The 26,398-nt window shown below is 42.6% G+C and overlaps 1 protein-coding gene across 1 annotated transcript in view; it reads right to left on the bottom strand.

The window, feature by feature from the left end:
- The window catches only part of Slc25a13 (solute carrier family 25 member 13), a 176,690-nt gene that overhangs the window by 54,948 nt on the left and 95,344 nt on the right, over nt 1-26,398 (bottom strand). Inside the window, exons 6-12 of the mRNA XM_051177139.1 lie at nt 20,767-20,913; nt 18,324-18,462; nt 17,307-17,400; nt 16,984-17,068; nt 13,110-13,194; nt 12,544-12,702; nt 1,781-1,833 (exon numbers count right to left, since the gene is read on the bottom strand). Of these exons, the coding sequence (XP_051033096.1) occupies nt 1,781-1,833; nt 12,544-12,702; nt 13,110-13,194; nt 16,984-17,068; nt 17,307-17,400; nt 18,324-18,462; nt 20,767-20,913 (762 nt within the window). The remainder of the gene's footprint in view (nt 1-1,780; nt 1,834-12,543; nt 12,703-13,109; nt 13,195-16,983; nt 17,069-17,306; nt 17,401-18,323; nt 18,463-20,766; nt 20,914-26,398) is intronic.

Raw genomic sequence — 26,398 nt, 5'->3', positions numbered from 1 at the left:
CCACATGTAGAGCTATGCTATCCAGGTGGGGTCACGTAAAGCTGTCAAGTCATTTCAAATAGGGACTAGGACTTCTCTCCTGTCTCTAGATTAAGGCAGTATCCCTCCATGGGGGATGTGTCCGTAAGGTCCCTTTGTGCACCAGGAATACATCCTGGTTCCACTGTCTGAAGTCCCTTAGACTGCTCAGTCCTTATAGCTGAGACCTATGTTCAGGGGATCTGAGTCAGTCCCATGCTGGATTCCCAGCTATCAGTCTGGGGGCCCGTTAGCTCCTCCTTGTTCAGGTCAGCTGTCTCTATGTGTTTCTGCAACCTGGTCTTGTCCTCTCCCTCTGCATCTGGATTTTAGTTCGACTCGACTTAGTTGTGGGTGTTTGCTTCTGTTTCCAACAGGGCTCCATGATGGTGGATAAGGTAGTTGTTGATCTCACTATCCAGGAAGGGCATTTATGGTAGCCTTTCCACGGTTGCTCAAATTGTTAGTTGGTGGCAGTCTTGTAGGTCTCTAGACCTTTCTTTAGGTTCAGTTTTCTCTTCAATCCAATAATGGCTCCCTCTTTTATGTTCGTCCTCTCTCTCTCTCTCTCTCTCTCTGCCTTCTATTCCTCCCCTGACTCAATCTTCCTAGTCACACGTGCTTTCCTCTCCTCCCCTTCTCTCTCTCCTATGTCTCTCTCCATTCACTGTCTGCCCCCCCCACTTCCCATGTAAGAGCAAAAAAAATTAAAAGGTCCTACAATTATAGTAGCATGAAAAGGGAGAGAAATCGATAGTATAGATAAAAACATTCATTTTATAATTTAAAACTTGTCTTCTAAGTTATAATTGAATGTCAAATTAAGTCTTTTAAAAAGACTTAATTTAAAATAGTACTCCTCCTTGAAATCAATGTGGGCTGTTTAGGCTTATTTATTTATTTATTTATTTATTTATTTATTTATTTTTAGCTTAGTATGGTCTCAGTTTCTAAAAATGCCTCGGGGGCTGGAGCGATGGTTCAGCAGCTAACAGTGACTTTTGCTCTTGTCCAGGCCCCAAGTTCAATCCGCAGCACCACACGGTAAAGAAACTTCTGTCTGCAACTCCAGCTCAGGAGTGAGCCCAGCGCCCCCTTCTGGCTTCCAATGTTAACTGCACACACTTGTTACTCGTTCACACAGACTCATTAAAAAGTGAGTATAATTTCTGGATAGGCCGTATACGCAATTTTAAGAAACAACAATTATATGGTTTGGGCAGACAGGGCCAGAGGCTAGCTATCTCAGAATGATGTCATAAAATGACCCAAGGACTATTACAGGGACCAAGGCTCCCAGCCCAGCCTAAAGTTAAGAGTTTAATTTTCTAGGACTCCGAGGCCTCAGGAATGTATACGTAGTACCTACCCCTTCCGCAAACACTGAAAGTGAGTACCAACCACCTGCAGGTGAGCTGGGACAGACTTCAACAATGAGCTCTCAGAATCTGTCGGAGAATGCTCCTAAAACACACCTAACCATGCATCCCATAAGTATGGGGGCGGTGGGGCTTGACATGCTGACTCAGCATTCTGGTTCTCTGACTCAGAGGTAGGCTACTTGATCCCTACTGGCATCACGTGCTGTGTTCCGAAAATCACACTTTAAGCCGAAAGGGAAAGATGACATGTGTCAAGTGCCTAATGCAGCAGGTCTTGTAGGAACTTCACTGCCACAGCAAGGATGATGAAAAGCCGACTGCTCTGACCATCAAATTGAGTCTGTGTCTCTTTAATAAGAAGCCCCAGTTCAAAGACTTACTGTAAGTTTTATGGCCTTCTCCGGGGCGACACCCAGTAACTGTGGCAGCAAACCTAAAAATCAACAAGAAGCAGAAGTGTATTAGATAAATTAGCATTAACTACACAAATCAACAGCTCTGCAGAGGGGATCACCACTTGAAAACTGGGGCAATCTTTGCTGCAATTTTCCGCTATTACCTTTAATGAGAACACTTGTGATGGAATTTAAGAACCGACTTCTAATAGCCACATCAGCCCAGAGTAAATTCCCTTACACATTCTGGAGCGTTTGCACATTGGGTAAGTCAACAGTGTTAGTAACACAGGAAACCTCATTATCTCAGAGCTTGCTCCTTCCCCCTGGTCGCCTCCTAACACCTCTCTCATGCTCCCCCTAAAGGCCTACAGTGCAGTCATTCAGTCATGGGACAATTATGACTTAGTGATGAGCAGCAACAAATAAAGAGGATGACCTTATGAAGGGGAGGCCTTTCTGGAACTTGATAACTGTAGAAAATGAACTTCTAAGTGGGGAACAGAAGGGGCAATGAAAGCAAGGAAGAGTAAGCCCTGTGTGCTCAAGAATGATGGAGAGCGTTGGCCTGGACCATTCGGAGTAGATGAGGGAAAAGAGATACAGGTGAGTACTAGATGCTGCAGCTGCTTCAGAAGCCAGGAGACTCAGACTCACCGGTTCCATTAGATGAGAAACAAGTAATGAGTTTGAAGCATAAGAGTGGTATACTATTCTATACATTTTTTTCTTTTTCTTATCTTTTCTTAAATATTTGTTTGTTTGTTTCTGTTTTGGAGACACAGTTTCACTATGTAAACCAGGCTGGCCTTGAACTCATGGAGATCTTCTTGCCTCTGCTATGATTAAAGACCACTACCCCTGGTGCAAAGCTGAATTTTTGAACACCAACACTAGCCACTTTAGGGAGACAGGTGTGTGTGTGTGTGTGTGCACGCATGTGTGCTCATTAGAGAATGTACTACACAAACACATGCATATATGCATGTAGGGTTAGAGAACAATGGGACACATCGCAGCAGCTACAGTTTTTAGCATGAACAACTGGGTAGAGCTGAGGAAGCCCAAAGAAGAGGTTTGGGGCAACTGAAGAATTCTGTTAGGGCCACATTCAGATGAGTGGAACGCAAGCAGGATACCCAGCTTGAGAAGGTATGGCTTTTGGCACAACTGTCATATCTGAACACCCCCAAATTAAAATAAAATAAAACCCATGCTATTTCCAGTTGTTGTTCTAAGGAAAGAAAGAAGTTTAAAAAAAAAATCAAAGACAAACTTTCCCTTGGAAACATGGCTGGGTGACCTAGGAGCCTGTGCAGATTCCACCTTCCAGGGCTTCATGGAGTTCACCTTAGTCCATAAGTACAACTTCAGCTCACATCCACAAATCCCACCTACAGCCCCTTCTGCAGAGGCCAGAGCTTGTAGCCAGCCACACATGTGCTTGATTGAGTAGCATAAGTTTTTAAACATAATCCATCCAAGCTCTTTGCCAAGAAAGAACGACAGATTGACAGCCTTGGGCCTCTTTTTAATGTCTGTTTAAGACAGGTGACACTCTTTCCTTTGGACAGAATCTATGCAAACAATTTGCCAAAGTCCCCACCCTACCTTAAGGCAGACATCAACAACAGGCCCAATGTTAGCTTTCATTTTTACTGTCCTGTCAGTATCCTCACAATAGAAAAGAAGCTTCCCTTTTGCTGGTGGAAACATAAAAGAGGAGAACGGGAACTGAACAGACCATAAGAGCTTCATGTGGAGAAAATTAGGTGAGAAAGTCGATTTCACTGTGGAACCACACGATAATGAGGATGCTGGCACTAATGAATATTTAAGACACACCATATAATGTTTACTATGTGCCAGGTACCACTGGAGATCTCTATTAACCCATTTAATCCTCATAACCACCCTAGAGAGAGGAAACTAAGGTTTCCAGAGGTTAGGTAATGCATTTGGTGGTAAATGGTGAGATGGCTTCAAACCAAAGTTCTTCCTAGTCAAGAGTTTATAGCAGTAGGCAACTTTCAATTGTCACGTGATTAACAAGTACCTTCCACTCAGCAGCTGCTGGTCCCCGACAGACACACAATCTGTGGCGGTGGGGAGAGGGGTCCTGAGGCCTTCAGAGTTTGCAATGCCTCCTCTATGAGGCTGTATTTTCAGATCTTACTGAATTCCCCATGCTTTTGCTAACTGGATAATATGCAGACTACTAAAAAGTAAGCAGCCAGTGGCTTAGCAACCTGAACTCTGTAAAATGGAGCTGGCCCATCAAGAAACCCTCTTCCAGAAGCATGACTGAGTATTCCTTGATGCAATGTATCCCAATTGAAACAGGGGCAGAAAAATGAAAAGGTGTGTCAGATGGCGCTGGGAAAATGGGCCAGCTGGATGACAGGCATGCACTAAGGCCACAAAGAGGCAGAAAGCACAAATAAGCAACGGACCTGGGTTAGTGGAGTAAGGAGAATGTGGGGCACAAAGTATGGGAATGCAAAAGAGAAAGAAAACAGTCCAAATAAGGCAGAGCTTGTAGACTGCAGAGATGGCCTGGATGCTTTCTGGACCATCCAGGTAGATCTCGGCAAGATTTTGCCTTTAGTCGCTCTCACGAGCACTCCGACTAAAAGCCCCACCTCCTTGCTAGCTTGGGGGATACTGTGCGTTCTATACTCCAGATGACCCAAAGCAGCACCAGAGGTAGTTTAAAAAAAAAAAAAAGAAGGGAATATGATCAGAGACCACAAGTTTCCTCATATTAAATGAAGACCTCCAGAGTAGAATAAAACCAAACCACACATCCATCCCGAAGACCTGGGCCAGGTGCTGGCACTCAGCAAGGAAGTAGGAAAGAACCATTCTTGTTCTTGCTCTACTATGACTCCAGGTTATAGACCGGCCTTGACACTCAGCTTTGAGCAAAGATCTCCTGAAGGCATCATAAACTGCCAAACAGTGAAAAGTGTGGAGGTGGGAATTCCAATAATTCTTCTTAGACGTGGGGGAGGGGGGCGGTAACACAGCTTAGTAAGCCTCCCTTTACCATTCCAGTTACAGCACCTCATTACAATAGCACTTAGAGCTCAAGAACATGTGTGTCTGACATCTGGGTAAGTCAGCAGAAAAGTCAGGTTTCTAATATAAGATGTTCCTGGTGGTCCCCAGAAATTCATTTTAACCATTCCAAACAGAAATGGGATGTGTGTGTGTTGTTTCTAACTTGTCAAAACAGCAGTCCATTTTCCAACTGGCCCAGATGAAATTTATTAGTGTGGTTTCTTTTCTAATCTTCTCTTTTTTAGTTTAGCTCCATCAGCGCACATGGCAATTCTTCCTTGGCACATTTTTAATAGAAGGCTGCTAATGCGAGAAAAGATTTACAGGGCACAGAATTAATGCAGTATTTTCTCTTCAAATTTCACGGGTTGAAAATATAAATCACGCCATTTCTTCTCCCTTTGAGCAGTCAATGAGAACTGAGCTTGGTGTGGGCACGCAGCCTGTACCCGGAGCCTGAGCTTCACACAGCATCCCATGAGGAGGTTCCCATGAGCAATGTCCTTAAGCAGAGACCTACTATACTGCTCTGTACCAAAGAACTTCTCATAAATACTTCATAAATATTATGTAATTCTAGAATTTCAGAGTTGGCAAGGACTGGGGAAAAGCTCATTAACAACCCAAGCCCAGTTAAAGCTTATTTATTCCCCATAGTGAGGAGCAGCTGAGAGGCAAGGCATTAGAGGTGGACAGACCTGGATTGCAATTCTGTGTTTGTACCTCTTTCTAGTTGAGAGATCGTTCCTACATCTGGCCGCAAACTCTGTGTTCCCAACTGTTAAAACAATAATGCTCCTTACTATCTACTGTTTATTTTGATAATTTAAAAAACAAATGTATACAAAGTCCAAGACACTCATCATCTTTTACACATTCATAACTGTTAGTTCCTTTCCACCTCATCAAGCAGTAGTAGTCTTGCCTGAGTAATGTGGTAAGGAGTAGTTCAGTGCTATCCCCACGACATCAAGCCTATCCATGGAAGAGCCCTCCTTAATCAGGGCATTGGGACTGAGTCTAGGGGCCCTACCAACTCCCCCCACAAGCACAAAAATACAGCACATCATCTCCAATTGTTATTTAAGTTCAAATAAAATCTTTTAGTTAAATATTTAAACACGTCTCAACTTCTGCTGGCAAGTAACTGTTTCCAGTGTAATTTCTCCCGGGTAGCAGAGGAATTATGGGAATAAGGGCATGGGTCTGAGGCCCCACTGCAAAGCTTAATTTCCAACTGCTATTTACTGGCTGTGAAGTTGTCTGTGAATGTACCTTAGTTTTCACTCTTTCCCCAATGGGAAAATCATGGTCCCATCTTCTTAGGCTACTTATGAAGATAAAATGGGTTAATACAAATCTTCAGAAGAAGTACCGAACCCTCAGTAAATGCTTCAGAGGTAGACTTTACAGCATCACTGCCATCATTAACGGCCCTAAACATTTTTATCTCCCTCCTCTTTCTTCACTGGAACCAGACTCCTAAGCTATTCAGTGCCCCCCCCCCCCCCCCGCAGCAGTACCCATGTTATGTCCGGTACCAACTCACACCAGGCTCTACGCTTTCCACGTTGAGCTTTTCTCTCCAGTGAACATACAGCTCTAACTTCCTCCTAGAAGTTGCCTTTCCTATAACAAAACCATATGGGGGACACCACACCTCCCATTCTGCTAATTCGTCATGAATACCAGGCTCTCCGGAAGAAGGCAGTGATCAGAACTCAGGTGGATCATCCATGGAAGCTGTGACCAATGCAAATGTTCTAACCACCACACAAGCCAAGCAGGTCTATAAAGGCAACAGGGCCTCTAAGAAGGAAGGAACTCCAAACCTAAGTGAGCAAGGCCATGTTAGTTCAAACAAAGGCCAGCCCTGAGAAAGGTGGTGTAGCCTACACACAATGAAGTGGAAAGCATGCAGGCTGGAATGTGGTGGGGACGATGGATACACACGACTGACACCCTACTCCCTGAAGCCACGGCCTGCACACTTTGAACCCAGTGGCAAACCTCTTGTGCTGTCTTACCCTCCTGACCTCACTGTGGAGGCCACTACACTTGTCCCCGTGTCCCCAGAGAGTTCCCCCATCCTGCTTTCAACATCGGATTTACCCTCGCTCTGGAGCTATCAGCACTCCACGCAGCCTGCCTTACAGCTTTTATTCTCAGTCCTTTCTCTCTACCCCAGTTCAAGCATCCTTTCCTTCCTCTTCCTCATTGTGTAGTCTATCAGCTTCTGACTCATATCGCCCCAGGCAGGAGGCTCCTCCACCCTCCCAAACATACTATCCTGTTTCAAAGCCTCACAACAGTCCAATTCTCCACAGGCTCGTTCGCTCTCACGGCAGCTACTCCATGGTGGCTAGATTATGGGGTAGGGGTGGGGGTGGGAAAGGGGAGGGTAGAGATGGGGGCAACTGGGGCTTCAACACTTGTTTACTGGGTTCCACACTGCATTAGACTTTTTGACCACAGTCCACACTATAGTTCAGGATGCCTTTGGGAGTCTAAGTATTAAAACATACAAAATCTATTTTGGGGTTTCCCAGAAGAAAAGACTGTGAAGAGGCGTCATGCAGTCTCCTTCCATTTGGTATTTGAGTGTGGTAACTTTCTAAATGCTGGCCATCTAGCATCTTCACTAGGAAGTTTAATCTGGCCCAGTCTGAATAAGCACAGCAGCTGCTCAAATACCACTGTTCCAGAAGTCTGAAACAAATGTGTCATCAATGTCTCCTCCAGATTACACAAAATCCCCAAACTTGTCACCCTCCGGAACTAAGCTCATCACCTGTCCTATATGGATGGCCTTCTTAAGCCCTCACCAACTTCTTGGCCACCCCAGCTCAGGTGTGTCCCCTTAACGGCTGCTAGTGGTTTCTTTTGCTCCCCCAACCAAGAGTGCCCTATCTCTGCTCACTCCTGATTTCCTACAATCAAGTGTCTGTCTTTGGATTTCTACAACTGGACATCATAAATGAAAATGTGGAAGAAAGGGGACATGAAAACTGGATTCCAAACAGCCCATTCTGCACAACATGGACATTCTCCTGGGCAAGAGTGGACCCATGAGCCAAGGCATCTGAGGAAGAAGGAACTGTGGTATCTTCAACGGTGCACATGTCACTAAGTGATGCTGATAGGAGTGACTGAAATTACACTGGTTTTATTTCAGAGGTAAGATTTTTATGTCTATTCTTATCCATAAGAGTTAAGTATGAAGGAGGTCTCTCACGAGAAGCCCAGTGAATTTAGATTCTCTCAACTATACTGCCATCAACCATAACAAGAGACTTGATTTAAACTAGCTGTCCACCAACATTTTTTTCTAGAATATACTCTAATCAATGGCTTCCTGAAATATCACCACAACATCCTCTAGATGTCACCTTGAGAACATGCCAGGATAGAGGATGAATGCTGTGAACCACAAAACCAATTTCAAATACATAGTTTTAAATTTTTGCACGCCTGATTCAATGGGCTAATTTGAATAATTTTTTTCTTTCTCTGGGGACTGATTTTTATTTTATTATTTATTTGTCAACAAATACTTATGTAAATTAAGGGATGATTCATGAAATGATCTAATTTGCTCTTCTGGAATTTTTTTCCTTATGTTTTTATTTCAAAAACAAACGTTAGGGTTCGCCCACCAACAAAACTAGAAATTCTTTAAGAGGTGTCTCTGATGAACTCTGATTTCTCTTATGTATATTCTCTGTCCAAAGTCCTCCCAAGCCATCTCCGAATATTGGAGGCTCCTCATCTTACCACCTGGAACTGGAGAGGAGAGGGGCTGCCATAAGTTCAAAAGCAGCAACTAGTTATGTCTGGAACGTTAAGAACATTTGATTATGGATGACTACCCAGCAATTGTTTCTCTTAGACCAGCTCAGACTATGGCAGGCCAATGACTGACTCGATTTGCTCAAGCAGTTCATTCAAACCAAAAGAACTGTCAGGGAATTCATTAAAGTCTCAAACACCTTTGAGTGAGTTAAATGGGTCTGGAAACCTGGGAGGAAACAAAGATTTTTACGAGTGACTTCAGGGAATCCTGGATTATCTACTTAGTCTAAGGGTTAGATGCTCAAAATTACAAAAACACCTGGTAGTCACTTTCTTGTAAAGAAAGTCACCTACATTACAGAGGAGTCTGAAGCTAGAGTCACAGGGCTAGAAGCAAGAGTTGTGTAAAAACCATGGTCCCGGGGATGGAGCAACAGCCCTGCACTGGGCACTGAGTGTGAGTGTTCACCAGCTCGCGTTATTAGTTTTTCCAATCCTCAAAGACATTCCACTGAATTCTATTGCTGCGACCAGGGGTGGGGATCCTGATTTGTGTTCTGATTACTACCCGGTAAGCTGCAGGGCTGTTTACAGGTGCTGGCAGTTGCCAGAGGAAAGAAAAAGGCAAACACTCTCAGAATTCTCTGCTGACAACCTTCACTCTGGTTCCACAGGGAGAAACAGCTTCTAGTGCTCCTGTTGTTAGATAAAAAGGCAGTGTGGCGGGGAACTATTAACCTTGAAATGAAAACGCTCAATGCAGAAGTACCTTCCTTCTCAGTGGTTTGCCAGGCCAGTGTTTGTGAATGCATATGCAGAGGTAGTTTCAAATAGGAGAGAGACTTCATTTGTGCCAAATTCCCAAATCATCCTATTTAGGAAACATGATCAACTATTTATGTTATGATAGAGAAAATTTCTATCTTATGCAAATTCTAAAATGTGAGAAAATGCCTAATGTTTCATAGCTCATTTATAAATTAGTGATACACTCCAACATTTCAACTATGTATTAACAGCAGCAAGTTTATATTCTCCAAACTTAAATTTGACCATTTTCCTCTATAATTATAAAACTTCAAAAGACAGTTAAAGTGAAACATACAGACAGCCACATGGGGATGTTTTATATAAGGATTGTAATATAAAGGCTGAGTCTCAGAAAAAAACCTGTCTTTTTATCTCTATCATTTTTACTTTTAATAGTGACTATTTCCCATGGCTTACCTACAGTCTCATTTGATCTCTCTCTGGCCCAATGATACACATTTCCAAACATAATTGGGTACGAAACACTCAAGAGCACTGGCCCCTCAGCAGTCCAGCATAGGAATACCTCATTTTCCAGGCATTGTTGGTTTTAATTTTAACTGCCTATCATCTCTTTGCTCAAGATTCAACTGAAAGACGGAAACTAAACAAGAGTTTTATAGTCCGTTTTTTGTTTTAAAAATATATCCTCTGGCAAAGAAAAAAACTCAGGAAGAGGAGAACATGGGTGATTCCCAAGGCTAATTTTATATTTGAATTCTACTTATCATCCTCACACACAGATCCCGTTCCTGTCCTGAGGGCTCGTGCACACAAAGCAGGTTAGATAAATAGCTATTTAGAAACCCAGAAAAAAGTAGGTACTGTCTCTTGGTGCCTAGATTGAGCATCCATCTCTCTAAGCCAGCTCGTTCTCCGTCTGGAGGACGAAAGCTGTGTGCCTTCTCTATACACCCACAGCTCGATCCTCAAGAGGGATGAACTGTTTTTTCACAGCCTACAGGCAGTCACTCAGCATTTCAGTCCATGGGGTCAAAAGGTGAGGTCACCCAGAGAAAGATCGAGATACAACCAAGAATCAGATATGCCAAGTGTGGTCACAGAGGAGAGAAAGGGGCCTAAAAGTTAAGAACTCAACACAGGCAAACTGAAGGAATAACACTGTGAGGCAGGGCTCTCACAATTGGAAAGGTACCCTTACCACTAAGTTCAATATCCCTAAAAATATTCAGCAACATCAAGACTTGGACAGCTGCGCACACTAGAAGTTCAACATTTTCCTTAAAAACAAAAAGCAAAAACCACCACCAGCAATGGACGCTGGTAAGGTGGTCATTTTTGCTTGAGTTACTGTAAAGCAGTAACTGTGACATTAACCTTGTACTACCTGGGAGCCATTTTATTTGAAAGCCTATTGTCACCAAAGAGGAAAAGCATTTCAGATGGAAGGTGGTGACCCTACAGGGGTCATCATTAATCATCTGGGGTCAAAGACCTTCCAAATTGTAATAGGAGGCAGGGGGCAAGGGAAAGAAGGGAGAGAAAAGATCAAAAGGCCTTTGATGAGGGTTATCTACCTACACAATAGCACCTGCAGAATGGAACTTCTCAGCAGTTGGAAGCCACCTAGCTTCTAAGGTGACAGGGTTTTTTTTCATTAAGTCAGCTTACTTTGGAGACTAAAGTCAGCAGATGGCAGAAGAGGCCTAGAGGTCTCTCACGGCTGTCACTTTCATCATGCCTCAGCAGAGTCCAAGGCACTACTTGCTTCTCCAAGCCCAAGTAATAGGATTGAGGATGGAAGAGCTGCAGTTGGACAAATGGCAAAGTGTCCCAACACGATCTACCTTACAATTCTGCACGGTAGCTTATGGAAACGTACGTATCTGCTCTCTGCAAAAGGCAAGCATAGGCAGGAAGCTGGGGTGTAAGGGCATGTCTCCTCAGGCCAAGCCCACTAGAACAGAAGGTCTGTGGGACCCTTGGTTAGTAATGATGCACTCTTTTCTCCTGTTAACATTGTTTAATAAACCTTACATGCAAAAGAAGCAGGTAGAAAGAGAGAACGCCATGGCTATTGTGATGTGTGACTCAAATCCATTTGGACGAAGGAAAGGGGCAACTAAATCAGGATGTGGTGGGCAAGCAAGGCTCCAGTAAACATTTGGCTATCTTCCTGATAGGTATTCACTGATGCAGTAGTCTGTGCACCATCTCTGGTGGGCTCATTCCAAGACTTTTAGTGGGTGCTTGACCTTAGACATTCTAAACCTTGTATGTTCCATTCTTTCCTTATGTGTGTACCTAGTGTAATGTGGAGTTTACAAATATGACAAGAGATAAACAACAATAACATTAATAAAACAACCATAAATACATACTGTAAATAAAGCATATGAACGTGGTCTCTCTCAAAGTCCCTTAGTGTATTATCCTCGCTCTTTCTGTGATAACACAAGCTGATATAATGCCTTGGTGATGTGAGAAAAAGAGGGGTAATGGCTGTGTGACGTAGCCTTAAGATGCTACTGACTTGAAGATAACATTGGGCAAATCGATGACTGCATTTTGGTACAAAAACATGAGTGAGTTCATCATGTTCCCCAGACTAGTATACTATTTACAATTTGTGAGTTGCTTACTTCTGGAATTTTCTAGTCTATATTTTTAGAACATGGTTGACCGTGAATAACCAAATCCATGGAAAGTGACACCATGGAATGGGGACCACTGGACATTCCAGAAGCTTCACAAATCTCAAGCAAGCTGTGTCCTGTTTTAGGATACGCTTCCGTGGTAGACGGTAAGTAGAATACTTCAAGAACACAAACAAGCCTTTCAAAAACTCCCTCAAAATATATCTAAAAATAATTTATTATTTTAAGAAATACAACACACAACAGAGCAATATAAATGGCTTTCAGACTATGGGCTGTTTTGATTAGCCATGCCCTAGATGCCTACAGTCTACACCCATTAGCATGGATAATTGAGAATCTGCTGGATTTCCATTTTAACACAGCCTCTCTAATTCATTTCAGGCACTGAGATGGGAAAGCAAAACCTTGGCTATGACTGCACTTACGCAAATGTAGCATCATACCACTCCATGCCATACTAACCTCTGTACAGTCCAAAGAAGCCTTCATAGCGGAGCACTTTCTTGAAACAGTCAAAGCTGTTTTTATACATGAGCTCCCCCACAAACGAGCCAGTTGACCGTTGGTTCTGCATTCGAGTCTTTACAAGATCAATCGGATACACAGCAGTGGCTCCAACAGCTGAAATTAAGCAATACCATTATCTCAGCCACAATTAAGGTGAGTTGGGGGAAAGGAATAGGTGGATAAAAATTAAAGAAAGGGTTGAAAACAGAATTATTTTTAATGCGCAGAATTACTGAGCTCCCTTTCTACACCTCTTAATTGCAGATTTTTATTCAAATGCCCCCTGACAAAAGGATGCCACTAGAGTTTAAATTAACAGCATCTCAGCAAAGTCTAAGCCCATTTGTAGGATGCTGATCATGTGCACATGTAGGGAAAGTACCCTCTGCTCTGGTCCCACCTAATAGACACAGGTTGGTAACTGACTTGAGAGATAGTCTATGAAAGCAGCAAGGTAGAAAACAGGAGGAGAGAGCAGAGGACAACACAAAGGTGACAATTTGACACTCATCGTGACTAACCTCCAGCAATAGAACCCAGGCCGAACCTGTAGGCTGACTCAGCGAGCTGGAGAAGAAAAGGCCGAGAAGTGTCACCCGAAGCTTTCTGCTTCACACATGCGGACAGAACAGAAATATGGATGGTTATTTAACATGTCACTCACTGGATTCTAAATCTAATACAAGTTTAAAAGAGAGAGAGGGAGAGAGAAATGAGATCGAAGTCTATCAAGTACTTGTTAGTACCTGATAGGTGTTTAGCTACTAAGCATGACTGAAATTACATTGGGATGTAAAATCATGACATGAAAAAATAACATTATGAACCAATTTTCAAATGTTCAATTCCCATTAGTGGTCATAGAAATGTCAATGTAAAAAAATACCAAGAGACATCATTCTTGATTAATCAAACTGGCTGGACTTTTAATTTGAATTTTGTTTTGGTTTTAAATGGTAATATTCAGACTAGTAAGAATTAATAAAAAGTTATTCTCAAAATCATTGTTAAGCTACGCAAAAGCTTTGGGAAATTCAATAATATACATGCAAACATTTAAAATGAATATAATCTCTGATGCTTCAATTCTTACTTTAAATTAGGCAAGAAACAGCAAATGAAAAAAAAAACAGGGAAAAAACAAGAATTTGGCTCTTTAAAAAGCAGCACAGAGCAAAAATTCTGGAAATACAAAAAATGACCAATAATAGAGGTTTAAAATCCTATACAGGTGGGCATGGAGGAACGCACCTTTCATCCCAGAACTTGGGAGGGTAAGGCTCATCTCTGTGAGTTTGGGGCCAGCCTAATTTACATAGCAAAATCCAAGCAAACCACATAGTGAGACACTCTCTCAAAAATAATAATAATGATCACTTTTAAAACAAAAACACATCATTTAAAACAGTATCTTCAAAGAAAATCTGACATCGGCTTTAAAAAATGTTCACAAAACTCTTATTTACAAGGAAAACCCAAGGGGCTGGAGAGATGGACTCAGTGGTTAAGAACACAGGCCACTCTTCTAGAGGGCCCAGTTTCAATGGCAGCTCTGTAACTCCAGTCTTAGGGATCTGAGGCTGACACCAGACACACACGTGATACACAGATGCAATGGAGGCAAAACACTCATACACATAACAATAAACTAATAAATTTTTAAGATGAAAGCAAACAAGAGTAGGGGGAGTGGGTAGGTATTTGTTATATTCCTGAAAATAGGAATAGTAAATGTTTGAAATGGTTCGTGGCATTTTCTTTGTGTGTGTTGAGTGTTTTGCCTGTGTATATATGTGCACCACATGTGTACGTGGTGCCCATGAGGACAGAGTCTCCCAGAACAGAAGGCTGGCTGTGAGCCAACATGTGGGCGCTGGGAACTAAACCTAGGTTCTCTACAAGAGCAACAAGTGCTCTTTGCAACTGAGCTGCTACTTCTCCAGTCTTCATGGTATTTAAAAAAGAATGAATTAAGAATATGAACTCTTTTGTTGTTAAAATTATTTGTTGATATGTATTACACACACACACACATAATTAATACTAATATGTTGCCATCTCTATTACCTAGCAACACTAAAATGTTTACGGTGGCCATAACTAGATGGATAAATTATAGGTGATTGTAAATTTTTCCTCATTTGGGTCATCTTCCTAAAATCCTTACTTCTAGACCAGTCAGCTGCCTACTGTTGTTATTCTGACCTGCTGCTTATCTTTCACATTTCTGTGGCCAAAACATTTTAGAATGTCAATGTAAATAAAGCATTGACTTTGTCCCACCAACTTGTCAAGCACTGAATAATACTTGTTGAATGAATAAATACATTCAATAAAATTTGTTTTCAGAAGGCATGATAATTAACATCAGCGGAACAATGACAACAATCATCCACCTCAGCTACCAACCCACTGAATTTTAACTGCTGTCAATGCAGCACAGTTCCAATACAATGAGATCATTTCAAATCTTCAGTCATTCAACTGAAAACAGCTTTACGTAGAAATATGCATGTCTAAGAAGGTAAAACATATCTTCCCCAAATTCCACGCATTCTGTACAATTCTACCCCTGTTCTCTACCTTCAGTGTGACAGATGTACTCAGACGAGGAACATTATTTTATTTATGTGCATGAAAACATGTAACACTAAATACGTCCTGGCATCCAAATAACGAATGGGAGTACGCTAACACCACTAAAGGAAAGAATCTGCCATTACTGCTAACTCTTCCTCTAGAAGACAAATCAAATTCCAGGTTCTCATTTAACTTTTCGATGCTACAAAATGCAATATATTCTTAAAATGATGAGAGTGAAGAAGAGTCCACCTTCATTGCTCCCTGTCTAGGACAAATACTGTGACGTCTTTAGTTGCTGGCCACAGGTAGATGACCCGCCTTGTTTGAATTTGTCAGGCACAGTGGGGTCCATGCAGTAAAAATCACACTAGACGTCAGGTAGGGTTGCTATGAACTGCTCTAACACCTCTGCACACCAGCCAGTCATTTCCTGCTGTAGCAGAGTTCATCACATTCCTCTAACCCTTTTGTGGGGAGTACCAACGAGCACCCATTACAAGACCCCCACCCCCAAATGTTGCAAAGGGCACAGAGGGAAATCAGAGCAGTACTGCTGCCAGAGGGAAAGCAAGGGAGATCTGAAACAGCCCCTGTGCTTTCCTTAATCCCCAAATTTCTACAATAGCTGGTGGCATGCAGACGAAGAGATAATTATCTCAGACACCGCGTCTGAAATCAAAGGGAGGAGAGAGCAAGGCTGTTTCCACCTCTGCCCGGGATTACACAGTTCTTTCTCCGGCACCAGGGGTAATCGGCTTCCTCTTCTAACCACAGCCAGCTGGTTTCCCAGAGGTGCCTAGTTGGGATTTACTGAGCACACACCCACTCCTCCCACTTCCATGGTGCACACAAAACTCGCTGCTGCCTTTGGGTGGGAAGCAGCTAAAGGGGGGGTTGGGGTTCTGGCTCCAGGCCTGACAGCCCTAAAAATGCAGCCCAGAGTCAACCCATTGTGGTCAAACTGGCGTCGCTGTTCAGACCCAGAGCTCCAGCCAAAAACAGTTAAGTCTCACAAGATTGGAAGATGGCTTTGCCTTAAAGGCGGTCTTTTTCTAAAAACGACGCTCTGTCTGTTCATGGATTTATTTTACAAGTGCTGTGCAGGCAAGGCACAGGCAATGCAGGCATTGCCCTCTCGGTCCCAGCTACAGAGCTGAGCAAGGGTTAAGTGAGGAGGTCCCCATGTCTTAAGTTTCTGGCTCCCACAACTTCAAGACATGGGCTTCTGTTAACCATAAAATAAAATTTAGCATTCCTAACATTGTTTCCACATAACTTATGAATCCTTTCACAGAGAAAATAGGTCTAAAAGCCTCTGAACTATATGACTCCAGACTAAACAAAATTATCTCATTTTGATACTCAGAAAAAAAAAAAAAAAAAAAAAAAAAAAAAAAAAAAAGAAGGCATTGGTTGTTAGACAATGCTCTGACAGTGGCCCACTGAGGGGAAAAGACAGCTTTCATTTAGCAATGCCAGATGCTGTTGGGGACAGTCACAGGAACCGGTGCTCCATGCCCACATCCCTCAGTACTGCATGGAAAGTAGAAAAGAGTTCCTTGTTTTGGGAGTGTTGGGGTTTCTAGTGTTGGGGAAACTGCCCTGTCTTTCTAAGAAACACATGCCCTGTATCTGTTCACCAGGAGCTTGCTAAACAATTTGCCTTTTCAGCCTCCTCAAAACGCCTGCATTTGGGGAGCAAAACTGGAAGATGATTAAGACAGAAGCCAATGCCAGAAAGGTAACGGAAGTACAAGGAGCCTGGTGGCCCCATGGAAAACACCAGGCGAGAACTCACTCCTGCTCACTCACCTGCCTCTGGGCCTCAGCCAAGTTGAAGGGCTGCATCCCTTCTTCTAGGGGAGCAATCCGCTCAATGTCTGCTAAGGTCATGCGTCTGGACAGAGAGCACACATATCAATGACAAAGTCCCAGGTTTCTTAAACTCCCATTATAGAATTCCAGAATGTTCCTTCGATCCCTTCCCATCTTTCAATATTGTCCCTCACCATTTGGTTTCTTTCTCTCCAGCTGTATTTTCCCTTCACCTAGCTCCTAACCTTCTTTTATTAAACTAGCTCTTAAAAAAAAAAAAAAAAAAAAAAAAAAACCAGAAAAACAAAAAAACAACTTACCCCCTTGGCTCATATAAATCTGCTAACTGAAACAAGATGTCAACTTCCATGGGTGTAACCTGACCAAACTTCTGGGCTGCCAGAGCAAACTCCTCTGTATGGAGAGAGAGAGAAATAGAGAGAGATTCAGAGAGAGCAACACCAAGTTCAGCATTCACTCAAAGCAGTGGAGGAGTGGAAATCATGAAGTCATTCCACATCTCCCCACGTCTTTTATGCATGTGGAAGGACGTAGAACACCATCCTAACACTCAGAGTAAAAGCTTGGTACCACCTGAAGGCTCTAAACAAATGACACTGGATGGTCAAATTATAGGGCAAGGAAAACAAGGCAGCCTGTATAAAACTTCAGCTGGCTCCTGGTAGTGATACTGTGAATTCCCAAGTGTATTTTCCGTCTATCCGTCCGTGCGTGCGTGCGTGCGTGCGTGTGTGTGTGTGTGTGTGTGTGTGATGGTCAAATTATAGGGCAAGGAAAACAAGGCAGCCTGTATAAAACTTCAACTGGCTCCTGGTAGTGATACTGTGAATTCCCAAGTGTATTTTCCGTCCGTCCGTCCGTCCGTGCGTGCGTGCGTGCGTGCGTGCGTGCGTGCGTGTGTGTGTGTGTGTGTGTGTGTGTGTGTGTGTGCATGTGTTCAATGCCACTGACATGCAGATATTTTCTTTGTATTCACAGATCACATACCATCGTCAGTACAGGTTTGTGGAACTCTCACATATTTTTGAGGACCACGGACCTGCCTGCCAATTTGGCTGAAGTTCCTGTCAGAATTGAAAAGATTCAACAAACAATCTAGTCTTCTCTCGAAGGCTGTCTTCAATTTATCAAAAGTTTAGTGAAGATTGTTTTGTTTGCCTTAGGTTGTCTGATCACAGAATGGAGGCCACACACCACCAGTTAATTAACATGTATGAATGGGGTAGGAAATTCTAATGTTAACTCCAGGATGCCCTTCCTCAGCCCCATTGCCAAATGCACTTGAAACAAAAAAACTCTGACAAACTCTCACTCACCCTTAGTCACCTCCACATCTTTCCGGCTGCCAGCCAGAGTGCTGTAGATCTTTCTAATGAGTTCCATGTTGTTAAGGAGCGAATTAAACCCATTAAAATAGGAGAAACTGACTTGATGGGATGTAGTGCCTCCAGCAGCCTTCGCAAGTTCAGAACAATAGCCAGAGAGAGAGAGAAAGACAAAATGATGAAGAGATTGCAAAAGTACATAGATTTAATGCTGTTTTGGAAGTAGCCAGGAATGATCAAAATTATTTTTCCTTCATATTAGAAAAGTTATAAGTGATTTTTAAAGGCCATTGAAACCAATCATGACCAAGTCTTGTACTTCCATACACAACCCCTGGAAAACTAAATAAATACACATGTAGGACTATAACACAATCAGTAGACATTACAGAGGTCAAATTTCAGTTAGAAATGTTTTACAAGCTGGTTTATTTCATCTAAAGAGAAAACTCTTAAGGCCTTAAACATAAAAATTATGTCACACACAAATGTGCTCATATATGTAAAACTGGTTTATATCGGTTCAGACATACTATGAGAAATAGCTAATGCAACCTTAATATCAAGATTTGTCAAAACATTTAAACCATCAATAAAGTCACTTAATTCCTGAGACTTCATATTGGTGGGACTGCTAAAGCACAAATGCACTCTGGTAAAGTCTGGAGATGCCACATGCTTAGATGGGTTTAAAGTTGATTAGAATTATGATAATCAGAATTTTTCAGGAAATATTTTGTTTCACAGGGGACAGGGAAACAAATCACATGTCCATTATAGTGAACGGAACTTCAGTTTGGGGTTTCAAATTCTATCCTTCACTAACAAGGCAAATTTTTTTTTGTTTTGGTTTTGTTTTCTATTTGTTTAGGAAAGCATATCTTTAATAACAGCCACATAAATCTTCACTTAGTAATCATTGAAAGTAGCTGACAGGAGAGTTTGGGGGTGGGGAAAGGCACATATAAGAAAAGGAGTGAGATTAACATCGTACCAGAATGGGAAAAGCTATGTATTCAAAATGAAGCTGCAGGAAACAAAACAGAGACTTGACATTGGTCAGCACTGTGGGAAACCCAGACAGCCATGAGCACAGAGGTTCTCTAGCAAAGAAAGTTTCCAGAGGCTGGAGAGATGGCTCAGTGGTTAAGAGCAGAGGTCCCGAGTTCAATTCCCAGGACCCACATGGTAGGTCACAACTGTCCTTAACTCCAGTTCCAAAGGATCTGGAACCCTCGCACAGACATACAAGCAGGCAAAACATCAATGTACATAAGCCAAATAAATAATTAAAATAAATAATTAAAAAAGAAAGGAAGAAAGTTTCCAGAGGAATGGTTCCGAAATCTGAATGACCATGACAATCACCTAGAAGCTTTAATATTTAAGCACTAACCTAGTCACCCGTAAGTGGTAAAGCATAAGCCTACAGGAAACCTGCATTCCACCTGTAATGATCTTCCCCAGTGATCTAGATATTCCATGGCCAAGACTTGGAACCATTACCCAGCATGCTGCAGGACACCTTGGAGTTCTAAGAGGTAAGGACATCAACTGGATATCCTTTGGGATGGGACAACCATGACATGTAATGACAGGGTTATGCATCTCACAAGCACCATTGCAACCCCAATAGACACCAAAAACCAATGAGAAATCTGAGCTTTAGAGCTTCTGGTCTACCTACAACTCCGACAAGAGGCCAAAGTGTGTGTATGCTTGTATGGGTGTCTGCTTGCATGCATATTTCTTTCTTCTTAAAGAAACATGAAAAATCAATGTATGGCAGACCTCAAAAAACAGGGCAAAATTAGCATGAAATCACAAATTATTTTTATCTGTCCCCCTTTTTCTAATCAGTTAATACAGATGGACACTCTGTATTCATGAATTCTACATATGCGGATGCAAGCAACTACAGAGTTTTACAAAGATATGGGGGGAGAAATTCTAACTGCACTTAACTGTACAGATGTTTTTCTTTGCCATTATTCCCTGAACAACACAGTGTAACAAAGACTTAAAAATACTTACACTGCATTAGATGCTACAAGCAATCTAGACATGATTTAAAGCACAAAGAAGACACATGTAGGTAATATCCAAAGATGATGTCATTTTGCATAAATGGTTTGAGTGTCTGCAGAATTTAGTATATGAAAGAACCCTGGTGCAGTCCTCCAGGGACACTGAGAAATAACTGTACACATATAATCCAGACAATCAATTAGTCCATCCACTAAAATAAACCAAAACATACGTTGGTTTGCCCATCGTAATATGGGTGATCATACAGGAAAAAATAGCAGTGTTATAAACAGAAAAACAAACAAACAAAACCCTATATAATTCATAAGAACTTTTCTTTACTATCCCAATTTACTTAGCTCAAATTAGGGAGAAAAACTGTTTCATTAGGATACTGACAACTTACAGCTACTAGACATTCTTCAACAAAAGGAGTCAGGACATGGGGGCGGATGGTGACCATGATGTCCCGGAAGTCAATGGCTGTGACTTTTCCAGTCTTGGCACTGTCTCGTTGCACAAAGGCTTGCTTCGCATGCTCCAACTGTATTTCCTACAGTTAGAAAAGGTAAATGGTTAAGTTATGTCTCTTACTTTCTTCCTGCAATGACTGCTCACTCTTAAATCAGACAAAGAAATAAGCCTACATCTCGATGTAACAGGCCCTGTTTAACTGCCTCTTTAAATGCTCCCCTAAGCTATTGCTTCCTTTGACAGAAAGAACATCTCTCAGACTAGTAAATACAAATTGGGGAACGTATACTCTACTTTAAACCTTCCGCCCACTGGAATGAGAGCCAAACATGGTAGCACTTGATCTCAGCCTTGGGAAGCAGGAGCAGCAAGACCAAGACTTGAAGAGATGAGCCAGATGGCACATTATGGCTCTGATGTCAACCAGGGTTACATGGGAAGACCCTGTGTCTTAGTTGCTATTCTAATGTTGTAAAAAGAAACCACGACCATGGTAACTCTTATAAAAGAAAGCAGTTAATTGGGGGCTTGTTTATAGCATGAGAGGGTTAGTCTAAAACAGACAGGCATGGAAGCAGAGCAGTAGCTGAGAGCTTTACATCTATCCAGGCAGCAGGTACACAGAGAAATTGGGATTTCGAAACCTCAGAGCCCACCTCCAGCAATTCCTCCAACAAGGTGTTTGAAAAGTTCCAGTAACTGGGGGCCTAGCATTCAAACACAAGAGACTATGGGGACCATTCTCACTCAAAGTACTACACCCTGTTTCAAAAGAAGGAAGAGAAGACAGGAGAGGAGGAAGCCATAAAAGGGAGAAGAACATAAAAGTTGAAGGAATCAAATCTGTTTCCTTCCTTCTAGAATCTGAGATAGAAATAAAACAAAAACAAGAACAAAGTTTGGTAGCTGCAAGGAACTGGCCAGGCCCAGCTTGTAGATAAAGGGAAAATATACATGGGAGCATTAGCCTCTCTCCAAAGACAGGCCATCTTGACCACATGCTAATAGAGGACTACTGGTACTCAGGGCTGGTTAAGTCTGCCCTGTGCCCGTCCATCTTCGCAGTACCTGCTGGTAACTCTTCTACTCAAGGCTATGAGGGTCAAAACTGTTGCTACATAGAGCCCTACATTCTGGAAAAAGAAGTTGGACAGTTTGTGGCTCAGAGGAGGCAAAACTGTGGCAATGCATTTGGATGAATAACTCATAGGACCAATTCCAGAAAGAGTCATAGCTCTCCATTGCTAAGCCTAGAAGATAAGTTAAGGCACAAAAACCAAACATGGCTTCCCACTGACACTCACCTCTCCCTACACGGCAGAAGCACCCCTGCTCTAGAAAGCATGCTACCACCTTCCTTGGGACACTGCCTACCTTCCAAATGGACCTCAGAAAGTTAATCTGCATGAAATTAAGAAGTACTATCAAGGATCTCAAATTATTTAGATGAAATGAGGTTCCATTAGTAAGGAAGTCATCTCTTGGTTTGGGTGACACAGTTGTGTAAACATTGATTGTCCTTATGAGTCACTGTAATTTGAAGTGACAGGAGTCTGGTGTCATGAAGGAGTCCATGTCCTTTTCTTGCAATACATGGGTGAGAGGAGAAAACACAATTGACAAAATATTAATAATGATCAGATCTGGATAATGAATACACTTGTGAGTTATGCTTTCCTGTCTAATTTTCTGTAGTTTCAAAACAACACAAACACCGGACTTTTAAAAATGATTAATAAGTAGGGGATAGCCATTATCTTATTTGAAGCTTCCTCTCAGTTATGGCATCTGCCATTTTCGGTGAAGTATGACCCTGATGAAAGCCTCTTCCGGGACTCAAATCCTTTTAGAGCCCCACACTTGATCTTTACTTAAGATGTGTCATCCAGCCCCCATCCTCAAGTACTGCTCACTCCCAGAAAAGCAGCTGCCACAATCCGTCAAAAATTTCTTATGAGCTAAGGATTACTATCTACCTCCATTCCCACCTGCCAGACCAGAATTTGTAAGAATTTACCCTGTAGGTAAAGGCCATAAAACTGCACATCACTAACCCCACTATTAATGTCCCCCACCCAGTAGTCAAGGATGGTCCCTTTTCTAGGTTCATGGCATGGTGGTTTCCTGATAACGTCACCTGAGAAGCCATCATTTTCAATTCTCTAAGCTCCCTTTCTCCTAAGTGTGAACCAGTAGTCAAATTATGTTCCCTGGGCCTTTAAAAGTTCACTCAAATGCATGTTTTCCTTTTCTCTCCTAACAGCAGTGATTCAGTAACTCCCCAGACCTGGCTTAAATGTCTCCACGGTCCTTACTGTCACTCTCTGATAACTACAGTCTCCTTGCACAGGTCAGGTCACCTTTCCAAGTCACAGATGGAACCTTTTCTTTCCTCGGCAGACACAGACTCATCTCCAATGCAAGGTTCTTCCACCCAAGGTGCTCAGGACTCTTGGAGAGCTGCCCAGAGTCACATCTCTGCCGTGCGGACCCTCGATTTGACTGGAAAATTTAACTGTGCCTCTGCGTTAAAAATTCATGTCATGTTGTCAGATAATATTTCACCCTACTTCAGAACTAGAGTCGGCATCATTGGCTGCCCCACCCCTGTCATGGATGAGGTGCCACGTTCTCCTTATGCTTTTCCCTAGCCTTGGCTGCTGTGGTGCTAGGTACACTGGGCACTCATATGATAGTCATTATCGGTGATAGGCTGTTTGTCTATAAAGCTGACTAAATGAACAACAAGGATCTGTAAAACAAAAATGGAGCTGTCTACCCAAGAGCATCCAATTCAAGAAGGAATTAACTGCTCAGCACTTGTGGTGAAAAGTGAGCACAGCAGGTGTTCCACTGAAAGCAGGCCATAGCAGGTATTCAACTAAAAGTAAATGAGCAGTCCTCAGACCCACTGCAAATGTTATCAAAAGCCAAGGCTACTCTTAGCAACAGCAGGGGTATCTTAGGATATTTGCCATTTTCCTAGATAAAAATGCACTCTTAAGGACCTAAAGTCTGTCGTTCCAAAATCAGTATCACACACCATAGCCAGCTATCTCCTCACAGAGCAGACTACGAAGACCAGCTTGTCTGGAATGGCAAAGACAAAAACACATACCAAAGGCTGGGGAGGGGCCCTGACCATACCACCAAAGAGGGGGATGTGTTTGTGGTGGGAGCATATCAATGATGGGAATAATATTGCCTCCTTCACTCTCTATATAGTTTCAATTGAAGAGTTGCCAGCAGGGACCCTACAAACAAGCAACAAACAAACCACCAAACCAACAGCTCTTTTTGTTTGTTTGTTTTTCGAGACAGGGTTTCACTGTGGCTTTGGAGTCTGTCCTGGAACTAGCTCTTGTAAACCAGGCTGGTCTTGAACTCACAGAGATTCACTTGCCTCTGCCTCCGAATGCTGGGATTAAAAGCGTGTGCCACCACCACCTGGCCCAAGAGCTCTTTTACTCTGATGATGAGCAAATTGAGAGTTCAGTTTTAACAGCTCCTACAAGCTGGAGACATCAATACTCCAAGGAGAACTTGAACTTGTACCAGTGAAGTTGCCTCAGCAGGAAGACAGGTAAGCTTTGGCTATTGCTTTCATGTAAGCTATATTATTAAAGCCAGGGCTTGCTCCCTCCCCCACAACTGAGGCCTGGTCCTGATGTGTAACCTAGGCTTTCCTGACACTTAACGACACAGTCCAGAATCTTCACAATCCTCTTGCTTTGCTTTATCTTCCTGAGTCCTAGGATCTCCGGTTTGTACTACCAGATTCAGTTCATAGGAAATGAGCACTTGCCTTACTGCATCCAGGGAAAGAGCTGTAATCTTCCTGCCAGGAGGGGCAAAGCTGTAACTCACACCTGAGTAGCATCCCACAAAGCACACACACCCTGAACAAGTGCATCATGGGAAGCCTCGGAGAACCATGGGGAATTTGACTAAAAATACACTTGATTGATACTTACGAATCTAAATGTTACCCTAATTATCATGTACTTACTTAAGACAGGGTCTCATGAAGCCCAGGCCGGGCTCAAACTTTTACATAGCCAAGGAAGACCTTTAGCTTCCCTTCCAATTCCTCTGCCTGCTGGTTCCTGAGATTATGGGCATGCACCATTATGTCAAAAGATTGGTCCTCGGGCTTCATGCCTGCTATGCAAGCCCTCTATCAAATGAGCCACACACACCCCCAGGCCTCCTTTTAAGTTACTCTTCATGCTCTAGTTTTTGCCTTTGCCTGGGAAAATTCCCAAGTTTCCACTGAGGCAAAATGCAATGTGTGGAGAATGCCTGGCTCTCCTCACCTACAGTCCCAGGGAATGCAAGGCAAAAGAACAAGGAGAAATGTCTTCTCCCTCTCGGTTCTAAGAGTCCTGACAGATTACAAAAAAAAAAAAAAAAAAAAAAAAAAAAAAACAGTGAGGAAGCCTGTAGAGCAAACCACACAGGCAATTATAAAATTGTCAGATTTAAGAATGTGCTAGCTTTGAAATAAATGACCAGGCTTGTTACCCGAGACACAGTGACATAAATCCCTTGACATTCTCTCTACAGCTATATATACATGTATATAAGGGCCACCATGAGACTGATGATTCCCTTATGTGTGCCAGAAGGGACAAAAGGGGTATGGAGAACATAGATAGTAACACTCATTTCCTAAGTGAAGGGAAATGAGAAGCAAACAGTTTATTTAAGTACTTAAAGGTTAAATGACTGGCCAGTTAAAAATCCGGAGAAGGGGCCACACTGGCTCTCTGTATTTCTCTTAAAAAGAAAAATCAATGGAAAGAAGATACCAGGGTAGGTTACAGCAAATACACTAGATTTTCACGTAGAAAACTACTGAGAAATGAGATGAGATGCCTCACACAGCAAGTGTCACCAGTAACAATTTAACTGAGGGTAAAGGGACACCTGTCACGGATTTCATTTTCCTTTGATGGAGGGGAGTGGAGCTCGATGACAGCAGAATGTAACACACCATGCTACTTGGGAGAGCTCCTGTGAGCCAGTTGATGGTTTAGGCCTTAAGGCTTTCTCCACAAAATGCACACACCAAGGCCGGCTGCTTAGGCCATGCATGACAGACACTTGGTAAGTGGTAGCTTTGATTTCAGTTGAGGTGAAGGGCTTAAACAACTGTAAAGTCCTTTCTAATCAAGAACAGCGCTTCCTAGGAGTCATCTGAATCAGCCCACCAGGCCCAGGAAGATGAACACGAACATGGTGGAGAGTCACAGAACAGCAGAGTACTAAACATTTACTGCAGGCCTGAGTCTGACACAGTGCCTTGCTGAAGCTGTGTGTGTGATAACTCTGGAAATAGACGTCATCTTCATTTCCCAGAGAGACACTTGGAGCTTGGGATGGTTAAGTTACTAGTGCAAAGTCACTCAGCAGCTGAGCTGAGATTTTCCACCAGGGGCCTTGTCACACCAAAACAGATTCCTCGCTGCTGTGTTAGGCTGTCTTGGGGGAGAATCACAGAGGGACCAGACACTGATTTAAACCCTAATAAGAAAAAAGAATTTAAGAAAAGCTTTCAGGGA

Source organism: Phodopus roborovskii, unplaced genomic scaffold (assembly GCF_943737965.1).
Source record: "Phodopus roborovskii unplaced genomic scaffold, PHOROB, whole genome shotgun sequence".
In the NCBI taxonomy this organism is placed as follows: Eukaryota; Metazoa; Chordata; class Mammalia; order Rodentia; family Cricetidae; genus Phodopus; species Phodopus roborovskii.
Note: the sequence above shows the minus strand (reverse complement) of the source record. Positions and strands in the feature narration are given on the sequence as shown.